The sequence below is a fragment of the Vulpes lagopus genome, chromosome 1 (assembly GCF_018345385.1).
Source record: "Vulpes lagopus strain Blue_001 chromosome 1, ASM1834538v1, whole genome shotgun sequence".
NCBI classification, from domain to species: domain Eukaryota; kingdom Metazoa; phylum Chordata; class Mammalia; order Carnivora; family Canidae; genus Vulpes; species Vulpes lagopus.
Window position 1 is genome coordinate 416,640 of NC_054824.1, and position 23,095 is coordinate 439,734.

At 43.2% G+C, this 23,095-nt stretch overlaps 1 protein-coding gene across 2 annotated transcripts; it reads right to left on the bottom strand.

The window, feature by feature from the left end:
* Nucleotides 1-982: 982 nt before the first annotated feature.
* On the bottom strand, nt 983-21,184 carry LOC121494792 (TATA-box binding protein). 2 transcript variants are annotated; one of them, XM_041761732.1, is made up of 8 exons: nt 20,422-21,184; nt 17,797-17,999; nt 13,756-14,153; nt 11,351-11,438; nt 5,623-5,714; nt 3,845-4,012; nt 2,841-2,935; nt 983-1,744 (listed from the first exon to the last, which is right to left on the bottom strand). In XM_041761732.1, exons 2-8 carry the CDS (start codon nt 17,848-17,850, stop codon nt 1,665-1,667), a joined length of 975 nt encoding a protein of 324 aa, XP_041617666.1. In that variant the 5' UTR covers nt 17,851-17,999; nt 20,422-21,184; the 3' UTR covers nt 983-1,664. The 2 variants fall into 2 exon arrangements, with proteins under 2 accessions (XP_041617666.1, XP_041617657.1); XM_041761723.1 differs by having other exon boundaries at nt 17,797-18,002.
* Nucleotides 21,185-23,095: the final 1,911 nt, after the last annotated feature.

The following is a 23,095-nucleotide window of genomic DNA, read 5'->3' on the forward strand; positions in this document are numbered from 1 at the left end:
CTGTGTGTGCTGTATTCCACAGGGAAAAGCTTTTGAATTCAATAGTCATTGGGACTAAAAGACTTATGTCACCGAGAACTGAAATGTAATGAAATATTACATGAACAAAAGGGACCAGAGAATACTTAAGAATTAACTTTTATGAAACGCAGAAGCCCTATACGAAAACATTATAAACTACTAAAGAATCTAAGAGAAGATCTACACGTGGAAAAACACTTCTTGGATAGAGGAGAGAATATTAGACTGATGGACGGCAGGGCCTCCTCCGCTAGGCATGTCCCCTACACAAATACTGCCCTGAACCACAAGCAGGAGAGCAAGGGCCTCCTACGGCACAGTTTACGACGCTGCCAGTGATCACGGAATGTGGGAGAGGAAGCCGTACGTCTGTGATGCTATCAGATTCCAGGACATACTGACTGAAAAAAAGTAAAGCTATAAAAATAATATAGGCTTTAGTATTTTCTAAATATGGGCTCAAACGGTGCCCCAAAGGGCAGAATCTGCACAGAAGGGGCCTGGGAGCCCCAGGGGAAGTCGGCAGAAGAGAGAGAGTTAGGATCCTGATAATGATTCTATGTGCCTCTGAACTGCCTGAAAATACACTTTGACACAGTAGCCCAAACAATAAACCCAAGAACTTACATATTTCCAGGTAACAGTCATAAGAAAAACCCCTCCCCCGGCTGTACACGAAGCCCAGCGAGGACACTGGAGGACACAAGCGCTCTGGCTCTGCGCCCTGGGGCAAATCCCACAGCTCAGGCCTGAGTCTCCGCACCAAACAGGGGAACAAACCTGATCACGGGTTTTGTGAGAATTGCAGGCAGCCTATCTGGGAACAGGAGGTACTCCAGATACGGAAGGTAGCAAGTTTGTGCTTCAGGAGCAACCTTCCATTTGCAGGTGGTTCATCTGCTGTCACCGTGACACACAATGAAACATTGATTGAAACAAACAGCAAGCAAGCACACACTGAAACGGTTTCAGGCAATTATATCTAAAATACAACTTTAACAGTTATGATCACATGAATCTTACAAGGTGTCATTTATAACATCAAGCTAACACTTTTATAAACAGCATTTATTGTACAGAGTACTCTGAGGAAGAAAAATATGTACAGCATTCGTTCCCATTAATACGGCCACTCTGTCCTGCAATACTGAAAAGGCGGAATGTGTCTGGCACAAAAATAACCCCTAAGAGTCACGAATTAGAAAAACAACACTTTTAAAAAAGATTTTTACTTTTCTGGTAGAAATATAAAAACTGTGGTTTATGGGGAAGAAATTAAACAAAAGAAAAAGTCCAATCAACTGTAGAGGTGGCTTTAACACTTGAAGTTTTGTACCTCAAACCAACTTGTTGACAGCAGTGTGTCTTTAAAACCTAAATATAAATAACTGGGCAGCGCTGCCCAAAGAGCAGCACAGTACAGGCGACTTACATAACACTGCGGTGTTCTCTACGCAGAAGGAAGACCACTTCCCGGCATCCCCATGGGGAACACATGCTGGAGAGCTTCACCAGGTGCTACAACCCACAGAACATCCATTTTCTCACCAAATTGGGGCCATCCACACCACCATCATTTAAATGTACCAAAACTGATTTGTTTTAAAAACAAGTGGGTGCAGAGGCAGGAGGATGCACAGCCATTACGTTGTCTTCCTGAAGCCCTTTAGAATAGGGTAGATGTTTTCAAATGCTTCATAAATTTCTGCTCTGACTTTAGCACCTATGAAGACAAGTCGGAGGAGAGAGTCAGAAATAGCTTTTCTTAATGTGTTAAAGAGGTAAAATTACTTTAAAACAAAACCATAGGGCAGCCCGGTGGCTCAATGGTTTAGTACCGCCTTCAGCCCAGGATGTGATCCTGGAGACCCGGGATTGAGTCCTGTGTCGGGCTCCCTGCACAGAGCCTGCTTCTCCCTCTGCCTGTGTCTCTGCCCGCCCCCATGTCTCTTATGAATAAATAAGTTAAAAATCTAAAAAAAAAACCATAAGCACAGTTCTCTCCATTACCAGTTAGACTAATAGCTACAGGCATTCAAACATAATGAGGGAATCCCTTGTCACAAACCTGTTTTTGTTTTTATAGTATGTTCTCTTTTTTAAAAATTAAATTATTCATTCATTCATTCATTCATTCATTCATTCATGAGAGGCAGAGACATAGGCAGAGGGAGAAGCAGGCTCCCTGCAGGGAGCCCTATGCAGGACTTGATCCCAGGACCCCGGGATCACAACCTGAGCTGAAAGCAGATGCTCAATCACTGAGCTACCCAGGTGCCCCCAGGAAAAAGTTCTTAAAATAGCTTTTTTTAACCACAAAAACAGTGCCCTTGGTGACTCCAGCTCCCTCTGCAGTTTGCCACAAGTGACCCATCTTGGTCCCTGCATCAGCTTCTGACCTGAGCAGTTTGTGACCTAAGCAGCGCAGAAGGAACAGCCACATCATATTCCCCCACTTGCCTTCAAGCAAGCTCTTCTGAACCTTCCCCACTTGTTTCCAAGTGGCACTGCTGACAAATCCCAAAGCTTTACAGGAGCATTTCCAACTCAAAATGCCACCTCTCAGCCAATGTCAAGGCCACCTTCCCTGCTCTCCCCACTGGGGGTCTTGCTGTGGTCTCATTTCCCTGCTCTCAACCCCCACCCCCGGATGGTATGTTTCTCACTAGTGCTACACAGTGGAGGAGAAAGGGGCAATGGCATCTACACCGCATACTATCCAACTGTCCCCACTCTGGGAAAATACTTCTCAGCACTGAGAAGAATCTGTTCGTGAAACTCTTTCAAACCTTTGAACACTACTTCCTGTTACAACTTACCTGTTAGTACAACTTTTCCAGAAACGAAAATAAGAAGAACAATTCTGGGTTTGATCATCCTGTAGATTAAACCAGGAAATAACTCTGGCTCGTAACTAGAAGGGAATGGCACAAACAGTTTAGAAATCAAAAGCTGCCCGTGCTTTAGGTAAAATACTACTAACCGAACCGCAGACTCACTGGGAGGTCAACCCAAAGGAGAGAAAACTAAAGGCCAGTGAGGGCGATCTATTGTCAGTACCTGAAGACCAACAAACTGTGTTTCTAATGAGACTGGATTTTCTCACATGAGAACAAGACCTTTAGATTTATGCTCTGCAGTGTCTGACCCTTATCAAGGGTCATGAGTGGCATGTCCGATTGGAATCCCAGCAGCCTCATTTTCCCAGTTCAGACAGACGGAAACCAGTTACAACATGTGTAATTACCCTAGTGGGAAATGCATGACAGGCTTCTCTGACAAAGGGACACTTGGGTGGATATCGGAAATGTGAGTGGAAGTTTCCTAGGTGAGAAGTGAACAAGAGGGATGTACAAAACCTGGTCCAAGAGGGGCAGGAGCAGAGAGGCTGGAGCGGTGGACAGTGGCCTTGTAAGTGGCAGGGAAAATAAGAAGAAAGAAGATTCATTTCACTCAAGTTTATACTTTGCTGGCAGAGCTCATATAATGTTCACTAGAAAAAAACAATTCAAACAACTAGGAACAAAAATTGATATAAGAGGTTGTGGATTTAATTCATGCATTTAAAATGCACTTATTGAGCAATAAAATAGGGAATCAATTTCATCCCAGTCAAGGGGAGTTATAGATGTCAATAAATGAAATGGGAAGTAGGAAAATGGTGAGAATAATACATTTTCCAAGACATTAGGAAGAAACTTCAACATTAAATACATCTATTGCTACATCATTTGTGCTTACATACTGTTTTGCATATGTTATGAACTAGGTTTACACAGATTGTAAATGAACTGTTGCCACAGGTAATACATTTCAGACTCACCTGCTAAACTGTTGGTGGGTCAGCACAAGGCCTTCTAACCTTATAGGGAACTTCACATCACAGCTCCCCACCATGTTCTGAATCTTGAAATCCAAGAACTTAGCTGGAAAACCTAACTTCTGTACAACTCTGGCGTATTTCCTCGCTGCCAGTCTAGACTGTTCTTCACTAGGAAAAGGAAAAAGTGAGATAGTTACAGTCAAAGCCACCTAAAATAATTATTTAAATGAGTAACTTATAAGAAGTCCAAACTAGAAAAGTTATTTTTTTAAAAAAGGCAAAAATGTCACCCCCACTTCCAGTAAGAGAACAACAGACATTAACAATTTTATCATAAGTACTCCTGTGCCCTTGAGAGAAAACTGCAGGCCTACACCAAATTACTAATACACCCAGGTTTTACAGATGTGGAGTATCTCATCAGCACTATCATTACTATTACTGTATTTTATAACCTATATATTCCTAAAATGAAAATTAACAACTTCATTTTGATAGGAAAATATTGATAGGATTTAGACTTGACCAATACATGCACTAATTCTACTCATTATCCATTCTTATAACTCATCTGCTGGATAAACCTATGGCTTACTAATGTAGAACTTAGGAAAAGCAAAATAAAAGCAATAATACCATCCTGAGCAAAAGACTCAAGTGTAGGGGTCAGGAATGACAAAAATTAAGCATACATACATGAGATGCTTTCTTTTCCTTGAGGAAAATAAATTTATTTCTAGTTCCCTATCTTAGTAAAATAATGATGCAACTAGATACAGACTACTCTGTGTAGCAAATGGATAAAGAAAGCTAAACAGTACACATGAAAAACATGTCTAGGAAAGATAAAACCAACCAGCATTTATCGATAAACCCCAAGTTTTTGATACTTTTCCAGGAAAAACAAGCAAGTCCCCTATATGAAGACTTCTGCGAAAGCTGGGGATAAACCCATGTCTTGCCTTCTGAAAAAACTCAGAGACCACGAATCCCAATGTCCACACCAATAGCCTTCCCTTCATTAAATAAGCAAAAGCCTCCACAGCCCTTTCTGTGAGTGAACTCCAAGTCTTATATTAAGTATCTTTTATTTTAAAGTTTAATTTACTTAATTTGTTCAAACTTTATGAAGCTGATGTAACTAATCCCCCCCCACACACACTTTTTTTTTATTCATGAGAGACAGAGTCAGAGACACAGTCAGAGGGAGAAGCAGGCTCCCTTCAGGCGATGTGGGACTCGATCCCAGGACACTGGGTTCACACCCTGAGCCAAAGGGAGGCCCTCAACCGCTGAGCCACCCAGGTGCCCCTGATGTAACTAATCTTTCCCAGACCTTTGCCTTCTACCAATTACACAGAGTCTATTAGACAGAGTTTACAGTCAAGGCCCCAAAATGTTAACCTTCATAAATAGGATCGCTCCAAACAGACACAGAATATAGACAAGAGCATTTTATGAAAAGGGTACACTCCTTAAGACCTGCATAACCCTCATGAGGCAGACTATTTACAAGAGGCAGCAGTGATCTGTGACAACACACATGGTGCTGCCCTGCTGCAGATCTATATATACACTCTCACACCATTAGCTCTAAAATTTTGTGATTCCTGACCAATTCTTTGTTCACTCGGGGAGGAATCTGTGTTATATATAAAACTTTTTACATAAAGGGATCCTTAGTAATAGCTTGGATGTTACATTTTGTCAAATATATATAAAATGCAACTGAATATCATGGTACTGTATGACCTAGAGAATAAACTCTTTAAACCTACCTCTTGGCTCCCGTACACACCATCTTCCCAGAACTGAAAATCAGTGCAGTGGTTCGGGGCTCTCTTATTCTCATGATTACAGCAGCAAATCGCTAAAATGGTCAGAGACAATCATTAATAAGGTCATGCCAGACTGATTTCCTTTAGGAGAACAAGAAAATGAGAAAGAACATCACAACTGATAAGAAGGACCTGCTACATACAGAGGTCTCATATCTGACAGACGCTCCTAGACAGGATTCACTTACATCACCATGCAGCACGCGTGCTTCTGCACAGGGAGCAAAATCAACAGTGACTACTGAGTAAGCTGAACCTAGATCTATGTATTCTTTCACAGACATTGCAACAAAAAATAATATTTACGGGGTGCCTGGGTGACTCAGTTAAGTGTCCAACTCTTGGTTTCAGCTCAGGTCACGATCTCGGGGTTGTGGGATAGAGCCCCACATCAAGCTTCGTGATGGGTGTGGAGCCTGCCTGGGGTTCTCTCTCTCCCTCTCCCTCTTCCTCTGCCCCTCCCTCTTAAAAAAATAATAATAATATTTGCAAACTTTACTTCAATTACATCCTTAATAAATACCAGTGTCTGTTTCTACTTATATTTGCTAGCTTCTAAAACTGTAACTGTTCTATTAATGATTTTTTTAGCAAATAGATTGATAAACCTTTTCTACCCCCAGCGGTAGTAAATCATATTACAACCATACCAACATGTAGTGAAACGGCCTTAGAACCAGTGTTAAAGTACATAAAATTGCAAATTAAGAAAAAAAATGAAAGTTTTTATCTTTAATTTCTACTTTTTAAGTTTTTTTTTGTTTTTTTTTTTTTAAGATTTTATATTTATTTGAGAGAGAGAGAGCAAGCAAGAGCAAGAGCCCAGGGCAGGAGGCAGGGGGAGAGGGAAAAGCAGACTCCCAACTGAGCAGGGAGCCAAACACAGGGCTCAATCCCAGGACCTGAGATCATGACCAGAGCTGAAGGCAGACATTTAACCCCCAACTGAACCCCCCAGGTGCCCCTCTACTTTTTAAGTTTTAAGAATGTTTTTATGGCTAACATTGTAACTGAAGGGGAACATATTTCAGCCATGGATTGAATTAATGGCCTCTGTTACTAGCTTACATGATAAGAGCAAAAATTTGCTTTCAAATAACTCTAAAAATTTTAGTATCTGTAATGACATAAGAAAAAAATTCATGTATTTCTAATCAAGATGACTCTTTAACAAATTAGACTGCTTTAACAATTTTAGTTTTAAAACTGCTCTATGGGGCAGCCCAGGTGGCTCAGCGGTTTAGCTCCACCTTCAGCCTGGGGCATGATCCTGGGGACCTAGGATCAAGTCCCACGTCGGGCTTCCCTGCATGGAGCCTGCTTCTCCCTCTGCCTGTCTCTCTGCTTCCCTCTCTTTCTCTGTCTCTCATGAATAAATAAACAAAATCTTAAAATAAAATAAAATAAAACTGCTCTATGTCTTCCCTCAGATTTCACCATCGTGCAAAAATGCTAGCCCTATATTCCAGTTTACACAAGTACCAAGAAAAGCATTCCCTAAATTCCCTCTACTGGTTTTATTGATCAAACGGTATCATTTCACTGAGGATTATAAAATTGTAAAAGCATGTATTCAAAGCAAATAAAATGATAGATGAAAGATTAATTATTTCTAATGCTACACATTATACAGGCTTGCCAACGGATAAATGGTCACTTCCAGACCTTAGTTACCTTGGGATCTTAGACAAATACTTAAAAAAATTTTAATATATAGATAATTTCTTAAGAAAAAATAAAAACACTGGTCAAGAACAGTTTTTATTTGGCATTTACTTTCTTTTTAATATGCTGTGTAATAACTTTAATTTCTTGATGGAAGAATATTAACATATATGTTTTTTTACCACTTTAGACAATTATGGAGGGATATGTATATCTGCACTGATGGAGAGACATATTTCTCAGTTATCTGCCTTCTAGTTTTCCTTGTGTCTGTACACAACCACATTGGATTGCTTTGGCTAAAGACAGTAACAAATATAAATGGTTGAGACTATACCAGGCACAACAGGTAATATATACAGTATCTTCTTATTAACAAAATTGTTATTTTATTATTACCACAAATTCAACATTATATATGTATCATTTTATTCAATATGCTGATATTACATTTCAAAGTCAAAGGTAAAATGCTTTGTATGATGAAAACAGTTAAACAGTTCTGACTTCTTTCTCTCTCTCTCTCTCTCTCTTTTTTAAAGATATTATTTAGTCATGAGAGAGAGAGAGAGAGAGAGAGAGGCAGAGACACACAGGCAGAGGGAGAAGCAGGCTCCATGCAGGGAGCCCGACACGGGCTCGATCCCAGGTCTCCAGGATCATGTCCTGGGCCAAAGGCAGGCGGTAAACCACTGAGCCACCCAGGCTGCCCCCTTTTTCTCTTTCTTAAACTCCAAAAAAATAAGAACTGTTTTTACATAGAAGTGTCTTGGTAATTTCCCAAAAGGCCACTGGGTAACCATAAAGATTTATTCTCTTACCATAAAAAGGAGGGGTTCTAAAATAATTAGCCATATTTGATGTTCTCTATATTTTAATTAGCTCAAGCAAGCTGACCAAAAAGTCTCAGTAGCTAAATAAGCCATTTTTGTTCTTAGCCAGTTATTACAGCAATATTTTATTTTGGACAGTTCTGTATAGGCTACAGCTTCCTCGCCTGTATATAAAAGACAGGTTACGCTTTAGAGAGCTAGAAACTTGCTCCAAGACCATTACTTAACAATTTTCTCAATGCACAGCTAACATTTATTTATCCAACTTAGCTATCAGTTATAACTGCTAAACATACCCCTACACATCTATCATAGTACTTTGCTTCCTGTGTGACTGTTAAATACTGCTCCAATCTAAGCCCAACTACTTTACTGCTCCCCCTTAAAAAAAACAATTTTAATAAACTATCAAAATACATCTGAACCTGCCTCATTCTGTATTGCTGATATATCCTAGAATGAGTCATTCAATAATGATTCATAAATTTAACATAATCAAGGTATACTTTATGTTGATATAACATCTAAATATTGTTTTAAGGTTTTATTTATATACTTAAAAGAGAGAAAGCAAGTGAGAGAGAGAGTACAAGTGGGGAGAAGGGGCAGATGGAGAGGGAGGAGCAGACTCCCTGCTGAACAGGGAACCCCAATGTGGGGCTTGATCCCAGGATCCCGGCCAGGATCACTACCCAAGCTGAAGGCAGATGATTAACTGACTGAACCACCTAGGTGCCCCACTTCTAAATATTGTTATAAAATATTATTACAACAGCTCATTATCTACTAAAATTGCTATCTTACTAGTAGAGGTTCATGAGTAAATATTAATAGTCAATAAGATTTGGGTTTATGTTACGAGGAAAATAAAAGAATTTTCTATCTTCTTTGGATATCTCCAAAACATTAAACATAGTGACTTATTAGAGAAATCATACTTCTGAAGAAAATATCAATTGTAAGACTACAGCCTACTCTAGGGAAAATGGCTTCACTAAATCATGTAAACAGCAGCTCTTACTAGGTTTAGGTGCCACTAACAATACAATGATATAGTTTTCAGGCTGAGGAGGAAGGAAGAAACTTAGTCATTGTCTTTCTCTTGGTTTTATTAATATCTCAAAATGGCTTGGTGTCACTCAAAATCATCTTCAAATTTTAATACTCAGGCATGTGCATATACACGTTGAGTATAAACAAAAGGCCAGCAAAAAAAAAAAAAAAAGAGAGAGAGAGACACACACAAATATGTACATAGATTCAAACTTCACAAGAATATTGGTGAGGACAGAGGAAGACACAGACATGGCCAACAAGCACATGAGGAAATGCTCCGCATCACTGGCCATCAGGGAAATACAAATCCAAACCACAATGAGATACCACCTCACCCCAGTGAGAATGGGGAACATTAACAAGGCAGGAAACCACAAATGTTGGAGAGGATGTGGAGGAAGGGGGACCCTCCTGCACTGTTGGTGGGAATGTGACCTGGTGCAGCCACTCTGGAAAACTGTGTGGAGGTTCCTCAAAGAGTTAAAAATAGAGCTACCCTATGACCCAGCAATTGCACTGCTAGGGATTTACCCCAAAGATACAGATGCAGTGAAACGCCGGGACACCTGCACCCCGATGTTTCTAGCAGGAATGTCCACAATAGCCAAATTGTGGAAGGAGCCTCGGTGTCCATCGAAAGATGATGGATCAAGAAGATGTGGTTTATGTGTACAATGGAATATTCCTCAGCTATTAGAAACGACAAATACCCACGATTTGCTTCGACGTGGATGGAACTGGAGGATATTATGCTGAGTGAAATAAGTCAATCGGAGAAGGACAAACAGTGTATGTTCTCATTCATTTGGGGAATATATATAATAGTGAAAGGGAATATAAAGGAAGGGAGAAGAAATGTGTGGGAAATATCAGGAAGGGGAACAGAACATAAAGACTCCTAACTCTGGGAAACGAACTAAGGGTGGTGGAAGGGGAGGAGGGCGGGGGGTGGGGGTGAATGGGTGACGGGCACTGAGGGGGGCACTTGACGGGGTGAGCACTGGGTGTTATTTTGTATGTGGGCAAACTGAACACCAATAAAAAATAAATTATTAAAAAAAAAGAAGCTGTGGTCTATGTATACAGTAGAATATTCCTCAGCCATTAGAAACAACAAATACCCACCATTTGCTTCAATGTGGATGGAACTGGAGGGTATGATGCTGAGTGAAATAAGTCAATCAGAGAAGGACAAACATTATATGGTCTCATTCATTTGGGGAATATAAAAATTAGTGAAAGGGAATAAAGGGGAAAGGGGAAAAAATGAGTGGGAAATATCAGAAAGGGAGACAGAACATGAGAGACTCCTAACTCTGGGAAACGAACTAGGAGTGGTGGAAGGGGAGGTGGGCGGGGGGTGGGGGTGACTGGATGACAGGCACTGAGGGGGGCACTTGATGGGATGAGCACTGGGTGTTATTCTATATGTCGGCAAATTGAACACCAATAAAAAATAAATTTATAAAAAAACAAAAGAAAAAAGAAAAAAAGAATATTGGTGAGAATATTTAACTTGAGAAGTTCAAAAGGCTACTTCATAAGCCAAGAAAAACTACAATAGAAGGCAGGACGCTGAATTCTTACTTAGATGTGATCTAGTAGTAGCCAAACCAAAATCTAGATGTGCTTAATAACAGCATATACGTAGTTCTGTTGATTAAGCTTTTCTTTGTTAAAAGGGCCAATGCTAAAACAGCCCAAGTTTCCAAAAAGAGATTCATTATTTATTATTAATTTATTATTAACTTCTGGCCAATCCTGTTTCACCCAAGTACCCTTCCCCAAATCTCCAACTGGGTTATTCTGAAGTAAAATCCAGATAGTATATCATTCCATTCTACATAGATTTAAAAACATAAACGGAATCATACCACATATTCTGTTCTTTAATGTCACAGGATCCCATCACAACAGGCAAATAAATTTTAGTTTATGGCATGCAGACCGCCCTGACTCTAGGGTCTCTCATATGGTAGCTACTCAATAAAAAAAAAATACAAATTTTGCTGGCATCAACAAACCTAAGCATGACGCAAACATTTTGTTCTAAGGACCTTTACCAGTAAATTCCTGTATTATTATAGTTTGAAATACATTATAATTGCTCTGACCTTGGGATTATATTCAGCATTTCGGGCACGAAGTGCAATGGTCTTTAGGTCAAGCTTACAGCCAAGATTCACTGTAGATACAATATTTCTGCAAAAAATTTGAAAAGAAAACATGATTATTTATTTAACTTTTACAGGTTGAGATGTTTGAAATTATCTAGAAATCTGATTCTTTTACTAGAACAAATTTATTTACATTGGTTTAATTTAAACTAATTTAAATTTTAAATTTTTAAAAATTGTTGACATTTATTACATGTTTAGTACACACCCTTGTGAGCATTTCACATAGGTTATCCTACTTAATACTTACAATGCACTAGGAAGTAATAACTATTAATATTCACACTTTCAGATGAAGAGGCTGAGGCTTAAATGGGGCAGTTACCTTGCTCCAGGTAATCATGGTTCCAAAGTGGTAGTCAGTGTTTGCATCCATCTATCCCCATCTATCCCCAGAGCCATGCCTTAGCCCTTTGAATGAAACTGCCCATAAATCGTCATGCATGAGAATGGAACATCCCTGTCCTGTGAATACTGATTCCAAATTGCAAATACATCTCCAATTGTTTCTAGCTCACTGCTGCTTTTGGTTCTTTCCCATCCTGTCAAAATGCAATACTTTGAAAACTTGATGGCTCACAATTTGGTTGGATAAGAAAGAAGATAGCTGTATACTTTAATATACAATTGTAAGGCCAATTAGAATGATCAACCCAATGACTGTTTTCATTTCTACATCAACTGTTTCCTTCCAGGGATCCCTGGGTGGCTCAGTGGTTTAGCACCTGCCTTCCACCCAGGGCATGATCCTAGAGTCCCAGGATTGAGTCCCATGTCGGGCTCCCGGCATGGAGCCTGCTTCTCCCTCTGCCTGTGTCTCTGCCTCTCTCTCTCTCTCTCATGAATAAATAAAATCTTAAAACAAAACAAAACAAAATACTGTTTCTTTTCAATCAATTTTATATACACACTTGCCTTTAGCATTTCTTTACTTACAAACTGAATCAAGTTGTGGTGCATCTACCACAAATTTAGTCATAAAATTGCTACGCATACTCATTTTTCCTTTTTTTTTTTTTTTTAACAAACAGTACATAGAAAAAAAAAAGTACATAGGGTTCAAACTTCTCTGTATCCCCAAAACTTGTTATATTCTGCTTTTGGCAGCTGTCCTAATGAGTATGAGGTGGTATCTCATTGTAGTTTTGATCTGCATTTACATGTGTAGTGATGTCGAGCATCCTTTCATGTGGTTATTGGCCATTCGCATATTTTCCCTGGAGAAATGTCTATTCAAGTCCTTTGTCCATTTTGGAATCAGCCTCTCTTTGTTTTTCGTTGTTGGGTTTTAGTAGTTCTCTAAATATCTAGATAATAATCCTTTATTGGATACATGACTTGCAACCATTTTCTTCCATCTTGTGGGTTGCATTTTTACTCTGTGAACAGTGTCTTGATAAAATTTTTCACATAGTTCAGGTTATCTGCATTTTCTGTTGTCACCTGTGTCTTTGGTCACATCCAAGAAAACATTGCCAAGTTCAATGTCGTGAAACTTTTGTCCTATATTTTCTTCACTGACTTTTCCTTTGGATCTTACACTTAAGTCTTTTATCTATCTTGAGTTAGGGTTTGTTTTCATTTTGTTTGTTGTTGTTGTTGTTTTTTTTTGTATCCAAAATCTGGTTTATTGGGATATTTTCCCACTCGCCTTGATTCATGGTGCTTTTAGTGCTGCTTCTGCCTAAAAGACCATCCTTCTGTTAGCCTTGCTTTTTCCTCCTGTGGGCTGGCTTCTCATTGACACATATGTGAGAATATTTGTATTTTTTCAAGAATTTTTCTCCTACCCCTATCCACTCTGCACCCATTTCATTATGTAGAAAAATCCATTTAGGACAAGAACAGACATCCTCAGCTTGTGGAAAGGACAGAGCTCTTCAAAGTTATATATAGCCCTCATAATAACCAATGAAGACAAACAAGGACCACCACGAACTAAGACTAAGTAACTAATCTTCCCTTCCCAAAGACTGAAAACATCACAAGGGAGGGAGACTACAAAATGCTTGGTTCAGCAAATCAGCTAGAGGGAAATGTCTATAAAAACAATTTGGTAGCTTGTGTTTATATATTTGGCCCAGGATTATAAACATGAGCTACCAGGTCTGAAGATGTTATGTGAGCCTTTTACTGAAGGGACCGACTCACTAAGGCAGCTTAGCATCCCTTTCTCATGAAAAAGAGAGAGAGAGAACATATATACTTGATATATGAGGACTACTATCCTTAATAGTATCAAATTCTTAAATAAATCAATCCAGTTGAAAACAAAGAACAGCAGCACCCAGTCCAAAGGACACTTCCAGGGTGAGGGAGAAGACACAACACAAAGTACTCACTGTAGCTGCGGCACGATCCCAGAGCTCTCAGAGGCTGGTGTGGCAGGGGTAATAGGGGTCATGGGGGTCATGGGGGAGGGATAGAGGGGAGTGGTGCCCGGCAAGGGTGCAGTGGTAAGAGTCTGTGAGTGGAAGAGCTGTGGTGTCTGGCCCGAGGCCCCCTGGGTCGCCTGCTGGGATGTCGACTGCTGCACTGCTGTCACAGCCTGCTGCTGGGCCTGCTGCTGCTGCTGCTGCTGCTGGGCCTGCTGCTGCTGGGCCTGCTGTTGCTGCTGCTGTTGTCTCTGCTGCTCCTCCAGGAGAGAAAGGCTGTTGGTGTTCTGGATAGGCTGTGGAGTCAGTCCTGTGCCATAAGGCATCATTGGACTGAAGATAGGGATTCCAGGAGTCATGGCACCCTGCGGAAAGTCAGGAGAACAGTAAGTCAGGCCAGCTGGTATGGGGTGGTTCCTGCACCTGTGTGATAGAAGAGGCAGTGAGATGTATAAGGACAGATGCCTTCTGAATATAAATGGGGTTATGATGCCTTAACAGAAACGCATTTGCTGTTCTTATACATACCACTTTCTTCTTCACCATAGCATGGTAGGTAAGAGCTTAGTATTTGGGATTATACCTGGGTGTGCAATCCAACCCTGCTACTTACTACATGTGAAAACTCGAGGAAGTTGCTTAGCCCTAATAATAGTGTTAGTAATAATGTTCTAATACTGTTAGAAAGAATAAAGGAAATAACTGGAGTGACTGCCCATCGATGTTTAAACTACTACCCTAGCATATAGCCCATTCACTCTCAGTGACTATTATCTGTCCAAGGTTGGGTGATAAATCACATGCTTACCCTAGAGATGCCACTTAACTCATTCAACGCAATGACAAGCACATGGAAAACACTCCGTGTTAACAACAATGACAATTGTGATAATACTATTCAAAAAGGTGGATCATATGCTCTCCAAAAAGTTTAAATCAAGAAAATCCAATGCATCTATCAGAACAGTCTCAATTTACTTCTCCAAATACTTAACTTTTCCAGACACTGTTACATTTACTAACTTACGAGTCTCAAAACAGCCCTTTGGAAGAAGGAAAAATAGATGCTGTTCTTCGCACATTAAGGACAAGAAAACTGACACCAGGAGAAGCTAAATGACTTCCCTAAGACCACAGATCTCACTAGTAGAGAAGCCATGATCAACGGCTAAGTTTTCTGGACACCCAGTCCACTGCCCTCACTCAACAACAAAATCCATGGAGCTCGTGGAGCCTGCAGAGCTTGCAGTGGTTTTGTGAACCTCTTAAAATTATACCCAATATTTCTGCCTGAAGGAATTCACAGTGTCCAGTAGATCCTCAAATGGGTGCAAGATCCAAAAGAGAGCCACAATCCCTTCCCACTTCTACCACTTTATTTGACAGAAAGCATAAACCAAAACTGTCTAAGGAATTTCTGTTAAATTGTTTCACCAACATGATGGCAGGAAGAATGTGAGAGGACGAGGAGCAAATGTATACCGCAGCCCTAACTGTATAGGAGTTAGTCTACGGCATCTAACACTATAGACATTCAGGTCACATTACTTTGAAAAAGTAAGGTTTTGAAAGGTCTTACTTTCTTTATGTCACATAAACAGATGAACTCAAAATGGATCACAGACATACGTGTAAAAGATAAAACTATGTTGAGAAAATCCTTAAGACTTTGGGTAAGACAAGATTTCTTAAGATACCAAAGCACTAATCATGAAGTAAACTGATAAATGGACTTCAGAAAAAAGTAAGAGCTTCTACTCTTTGAAAGACACCATTAAGGAAATTATAAAGGAAGCCACACCACAGACTGAGAGAAAACATATATAATACCTACACCTGAGAAAGCACCTGTATCCACAATATATGAAAGCAACTATATAATAAAATAAAAGACAAATGAGCCAACAAACAAATGGGCAAACGATGCCAAGGACATTCTACAAATGAAGACAAGCAATTGGCCAAAAAGCACTTAACAAGATGCTCAAAATCATTAGTCATCAGGAAAATGCCAATTCAAATCACAAATACTATTAAGCAACAACTAGAATAGCTAAAAGTTAAAACCTCAAGTATCAGTGAGGATGTGGAACAACCAAACTCTCACATGCTGCTGGCAGAACTAGAACATGGTTCAACAATTTCTCAGAGTGAAACGTATACTTAACCATATGGCCTAGCAATCCCTCTCCTAGGTATTCACCCAAGAGAGACAGAAACAGTAGACACACAGCCTGTTCACAAATGTTTACAGCAACTTTATTCATAACAGCCTTGACCTAGAAACTCCCCCTAATGTATGGATACACAAAACGTGATACAGCCACACAAAGGAGCATTACCTGACAATAAAAAGGCATCTGTGGACATACAAGTGTTAAATTGGGCAAAAAACACAGACACACACAAAAAAACACATACTGATATAATTCCATTTGTATGAAACTCTAGGCTAGGCAAAACTATCTTTAGCTAAGGATCAGCAGATCAATTGTATACCCAGGTATATACAATTATCAACACACTTAAAAGGGGTGTTTTTATTTATGAAAATTTTATCTAAAAGTTAAATATTTTCTTTTTTTTTACATTTTTTAATTTAAATTCAATTAATTAACATACAGTGTATTATGTTTCAGAGATAGAGGCCAGTGATTCATCAGTTGCATTTATCACCCAGTGCTATTACATCAAGTGCCCTCCCCAATGCCAGTCCCCCAGTTATCCCATCCCTCACCCACCTCCCCTCCAGTGACCCTCAGTTTCCTAGAGTTAAGAGTCTCTTTTATTTGTCTTCCTGATTTTATGTTTCCCTCCCTTCCCCTATAACCTCCTGCTTTGTTTCTTAAATTTCATATGAGTGAAATTATATAATTGTCTTTCTCTGATTGACTTATAGATTAAGAATTTTTTAAATTTATTCATTAAAGAGACAGAGAGTGCACGTGCACATACAAGTGGGAGAGGTGGAGGCAGAGGGAGAGGGAGAGAGAATCCCAAGCAGACTTCTAGCTGAGGGCAAAGGCTGACACAGGGCTTGATCCCACAACCAGTGAGATCATGACCTGAGCCGAAACCAAGAATCAGACACCCAACCGACTAAGCCACCTAGGTGCCCTGCAAATAATATATCTACTTTTTTAAAAAAATTAACCTTTTGGGGAGCCTGGGGGAGTGAGTCAGTTGAGCATCCAATTCTTGGTTTGTAGGATCCAGCCCCATGTCGGCCTCTGCACTCAGTGCAAACTCTGTGGAAGATTCTCTTTCTCTTCCTCCTCTCAGTCTCTCCTCTATCTCTCTCTCTCAAAAAAATCAATTAAATCTTAAAAAATATAAGTAGAGGGAACCCTGGGTGGCGCAGCGGTTTGGCGCCTGCCTTTGGCCCAGGGCGCGATCCTGGAGACCCGGGATTGAATCCCACGTCGGGCTCCCGGTGCATGGAGCCTGCTTTTCCCTCTATGTCTCTGCCTCTCTCTCTCTCTCTGTGTGTGTGTGACTATCGTAAAAAAAAAAAGAGAAAGGATAAAACCAGAAAATAAGTGATGCCTGGGTGGCTCAGTGGTTGAGCACCTGCCTTCGGCCCAGGGCATGATCCTGGAGACCTGAGATCGAGTCCTGCATCGGGCTCCCTACATGGAGCCTGCTTCTCCCTCTGCCTCTCTCTGTGTGTCTCTCATGAATAAATAAATAAATAAAATATTAAAAAAATAATAATAATTTGGAGAGATTTACTCTCAGAATCAACGATCCGATAATCACCTGGAGCACTTTCATAAATGTTTATGGAAAGAGTAAGATTATAAACAAATACATATTTTAACTTCCAAATAAACTCCCTAAATTTAACACTATCATGCCTACCAAAGTCTAATAGAACTTCTCAACAAAATAGAAGCTTAAAAGCATATACATCCATTTTCAACAATACGTGGTTAAATCCCCTTCCTTCCTTTTTACAACCTCTAGCAATGCAGATTCCCATCTATGCCCTCCCTCCAGCTGTATTACCTGAGGGGAGGCCAGGCCCTGAGCATAAGGCGGCAAGCTGTTGTTCTGATCCATGATGTTCACTCTCTTCTTGGTAAATCAAATACCTTTGGACGGGAACTTGCCTCGGCATTCAGTCTTTTCCTAGAGCATCCCCAGTACACGCTTCTTAGCGATTTCCTCAACTGCTTGCGTTATCCTCATGCACACCAAGAAACAGTAATCTGCTTTGAAAAAAATTTGAAGTTTAATGTAAAAATACAGGCAAGCTGTAGAGTTTTATAAACCAGTTTAATGATAACACACAAATTAGAAAAAAAAAACAATGAAACTATTTTGGAATATATTTCTTTTAACCTTATAATGCTGAAATGCTATTCTTTCTGTGTGTACTGTGACTGCATGTAAAACTGTCAATAGAATAAAAACTACTTTATTACATGTTTAACTTAAAAACTCTTAAGAATGTTCAAAATTAAGGTGTCATAATCAACATTAAAAACTTTTGGGGAGGGGCACCTGGGTGGCTCAGCGGTTGAGCATCTGCCTTCGGCTCAGGGCGTGACCCCGGGTCCGGAAATCAAGCCCCAAATCAGGCTCCCTGCAGGGAGCCTGCTTCTCCCTCTGCCTGTGTCTCTGCCTTGCTCTCTCTGTGTCTCTCATGAATAAATAAAATCTTAAAAAAAAAAACTTAAAAAAAAAAAAAAAACTTTTGGGGAAAAAGTTTCACTCAGAGAAAACAAATTCCTAAGCAAACTTATATCTGAGCAGAAATATTGATTGAGCACAGTATACACAGTGCTATTTGATATTTTGTATCCTCCACAACATCTTGGGTATAAGTTCAATAAATACTGAATTGAATCCAATACACTTTAGTGTGATCATTTACTGATCTTCTGATTTATTTTTTTTAAGATTTTATTTGGTTTGTATCCCAGTGGGGCCTACGTAAATAAATAAATAAATAAATAAATAAATAAATAAATAAATATTTAGTTATGAGAGACAGACAGAGAGAGAGAGAGGAGACACAGGCAGAGGGATAAGCAGGCTCCTTGCAAGGAGCCTGATGTGGAGGTCGATCCTGGATCCTGGGATCATGCCCTGAGCCTAATGCAGACACTCAACGGCTGAGCCACCCAGGTGTCCCTGATATTCTGATTTAATAGGACACAGAAGCTGTACAGACCCAAAAATAAATAGCACGTTTTTATACATGTAATAACTTGATTTCTTTAGAACACACAAACACGAACTGTACTCTATCCTGCTTTCCTTATTAGCTCATCGTCTCTTTACTGGCTACATATTTTTTTATTTCTTTTAGACAAAAGAACCAAGTGACTACTGAAAGACCGTTGGTTGAGTTTAGTTCCGATGGATCCTTAACTTGCTGCAGGTTCTGTGAGAACTGGATCAAACGGGACTGGCTGATTAACACATCAAGAACAAAATCTAGCTATCACCTAGTAAACACAGGACAAATGTTAGCTCCCGCTGGATTTCAGTTTAAACATTATCTACTAAGGTATGGCCACATGTAGAGCCTGCTGGTCCAGTGACCAGCTGTACGCAAAAGGCACGAGCACCTTCCAGCTTGTACAAAGCAGGCACTCAGACGTTTGTGGACGAAGGAGAGAACCGGACAGTCGCTTTGGGGGGACAAGGGACCCAAAGACTACGCACCCTACATACTCGTCACGGAAAAAGGCCAAAAAAAGGAAGAAAACACTCTGCTTCAGAAAACGTCAGATATAAGAAAAGTGTATTTTTAAGTGTTTTCCTGTAATAATGGAAGTGCTGACACTATGAAATCGGTGAGAGCAAGGCCATTCGCACCCGAGTTCGCTGTGCCGGGGGCGCGGGATCCCGCAGCGCGGCGGCCCCGGGGAGCGGCGGCCCTGCCCGGCAGCCGGCGGAGGAGGACGGCGCAGCCCCCGCCGCGGCTGGCAGGGCAGCGGGGACTCACGGGGGCTCCTCCGGTCCCGGAGGCGGGGAGCCGCGGAGCACGCCCTGCGGCCCGGGAGCGGCGACCGCGAGCGAGTAGGCAGGGGCCGCCCCCGCCGCGGCGACAAGGAAGGGGGCGGGGTTGGGAGCGCTCAGCACCGGAGACTCCCCGGAAGCTGGGGGCTGCGCGGCCCGCCCCTCCCTCCCGCCCGGCCGGCCCGCCCCTCCCCGCCCCTCCCCGCGGGCCCCCTTAAGACCGCGGAGCCCACAGGCAGGCCGCGCCCACAAGAGCCCCGCAGAGGGGGCTGCTCCACGTCGGGCGCCCAGGCAGGGACGGAGCCGTGAGCCCCGCGCGGCCCCCGCCCCCCCCCCCCCCCCCGGCGCCCGCGGTAAACCGAGAGCGAAGGCTCCCGCGCCGCAGTCCCGCTCGGGGAACCCCAGGAGGACGCGGTGCGGCGGGCCGGGCAGGGCAGCCGGAGGGGCCGGAGGGGCGGCCCCGCGCCCGGGCAGGGCAGCTCCCCAGCTCGGCCGACGCGGGCGGCGGGTACCGGCCCGAGCGGCGCTGCACGAGCGCAGGAGCCGTGTCCCCCCGCGGCCTGCGCGCCCCTCGGCGCCCCGCCGTCGCCCCACGGCCGCGCCACAGGCCTCGCCTCCGCGCCGGCGCTCGGACGACGGGAAGGCGACCGCGGCTGTTACCTGCGGTCCCCGCACGGTCCCCCGCGGGCTCGCGAAACCGAAGTTCGGCCGCAGGCGGCCCAGGCGCCCGCCACGGCGACCCTTTCCGACCCTACTGAACTCCGGGCGCGAGCTGATCATGTCACTTCCGCCAGGACCGCCCTCGGCTTCAGCAGGCTACGGACGCCGGAGCGGCGGCCATGGGAAGTGTTGGCGCCCGGGCACTTCCGCCGTTCGCCCGAGCGCCGGGCGGAAGGGCGAGGAGGCGCCGGCGGAGGCGCCGGCGGAGGCCCCCGGCCGGGGCTCTTCCTAATTGGTCCCTGCTGCGGGGAGGCAAGATCGGGGTGTTCAAACGTTGACTTTTTGAACCGTCCAGCCGTGTGACCTTCGGCGAGCTCCCCGAGCTCCCCGCCTCCGCTGGGAGGATGGAACGCGAATGGCAGGAGCCCTCGGAGAAGCTGCGAGGTTGATGAGGAGCCCGGCACGTGGGACGCCCTCGGGGCCTGAGAGCCCCAGACACGGAGACAGGAGGAAAGCAGCCTGGCTTGGGACTGCGGTCCGCTGGGCTTGGGCCACGACCGTCTCACCCGTGCCGCAGACTAGGACGGAGCCCCAGGCTCGGCCGCCCCTCCCTGGGAAAGCCGATACTGCAGAGACAGTGGAAAGGAACGGGAGCTTCAGCAGGAGGCCGACTCCGGTCCGAAGGCCACCTCCAGGGTTGCCGCCTGGCCCCGGGCTCCCAAGGGAGTTTAGGGCAGCCAAAGAGTCGGAGTGCGGCGGTCCCTAACTCCTTGCTGCCGTGCGGACTCCTGGTGCCGCCTCCAGCGTCATCACAGTGCTCGGGATTGGACGGGTCTGGTTCCTTAGGGGCCAGACTTGTGCAAGAGAGTCCGGTTTCTGTTTCCTGCCGTCGGAGGTGCTCGGCTCCTCCCAGGAAAGCATGCACGGGGCACAGATACACGCAGAAAGGCTACTCATGTGGGCCAAGGCCGCTTGCCGAAGCGTAAGGGATACCAGGTGGGCCGGGGGAGCCAAGGTGGCTTCAAGGGTATCCGTAGTTTTTTCTTAGTCTGTTCACGTCCTCATGCGTGGGACCCCAGGGTATCTCCGTCTCCCCTACGGTCCATATAAGCACATTCATATATTGTACAGTAATCCACTTCCTTTGTAGTGTTGGCCCTTGAACGATGCAGGGGTTAGAAACTCGAACCGCCCCAGAGATGAAAATCCACGTAGAACCTTTGATTCCTTCAGCCTTTTGTTGACTGGAAGCTTTGCTGATATATCAACAGTCGATTGACACATATTGTGTATGTTATTTGTATTATATGCTGTATTATCATTGAGGTGGAAAAAATTATAAGAGAAAATACATTTACAGTGCTGTATTTATTGGGGGAAAAATCTGCATGTAAGTGGACCTGTGCAGTTCAAACCTGTGTTCAAGGGTCAACTCTATTTTACATATCAGTAAGGTTGTGAACTCCTTAGGGATAAAGAATGTTTTATACCCATTTGTATTCAGGACAGAATCTGAATAATTATAATAATTTTCTGTCCATAGCCAATAAAGAAAATCCTGTTTTATCCTTTGTTTCCAGTAAAACATGGGGAAACTGTTAAAACAAGTACTTTTCAAAAATCTTTTCTGGGGATCCCTGGGTGGCGCAGTGGTTTGGCGCCTGCCTTTGGCCCAGGGCGCGATCCTGGAGACCCGGGATCGAATCCCACGTCGGGCTCCCGGTGCATGGAGCCTGCTTCTCCCTCTGCCTGTGTCTCTGCCTCTCTCTCTCTCTCTCTCTCTCTGTGTGACTATCATAAATAAATAAAAATTAGAAAAAAAAAAATCTTTTCTGGTCCCCAAATCACACACACGTTAGCAGGTGGTCCATCCTATAGGAGCCAATTGCTTGTTTGCCTGTTATTTGAGATGATATTTTTAAGCTTCTAAAATTATAATATTTCTATAAGGAAGTGCATAAACACATATGGAGATTAAAAGATGGTGAAACATGAAGAAATCTCCCTCCCACAGTCCATCCAGGGTCCATCACAGACCTCCAGGGTCCATCCACGGTCCACTTACGGCCCAGCCATGGTCCACTCAGGGTCGGGCCGCAGTCCATCCATGGTACGGCCAAGGTCCGCTCACGATCCATCATAGTCCATCCACGGTTGGTCACGGTCCATCCACGGCCCATCAGGGTCTATCTACAGTCCATTCACGGTCCGTTCGGATACATCATGGTCTATCCACGGTCCATCCAGGGTTTATCCACAATCCACTCATGGACCATCACGGTCCATCTCAGTCCATCCTGGCCCATCCCGGTGCATCCACGGTGCATCCAGGGTCCATCCAGAGTTTATCCACAATCCACTCATGGACCACACGGTCCATCTCGGTCCATCCTGGTCCATCCCGGTCCATCCAGGTCCATCCTGGTCCATCCTGGTCCATGCAGGGTCCATCCAGGGTTTATCCACAGTTCATTCACGGTCCATCCACGGTCCATCCTGGTCCATCCTGGTCCATCCACGGTCAATTGTTTTGTGTGTGGTCAGACTTTAAATTCCTTGTCCATCCGGCGTGAGTGAATTCGAACGTTTCTTCAGGAAAGAAAACCCGTCCTTAGGAAAAACAATGAGTCGGCCTCCTCGGAATAGGGGGCGCCCGGCTACCCAGAGGAGCGAC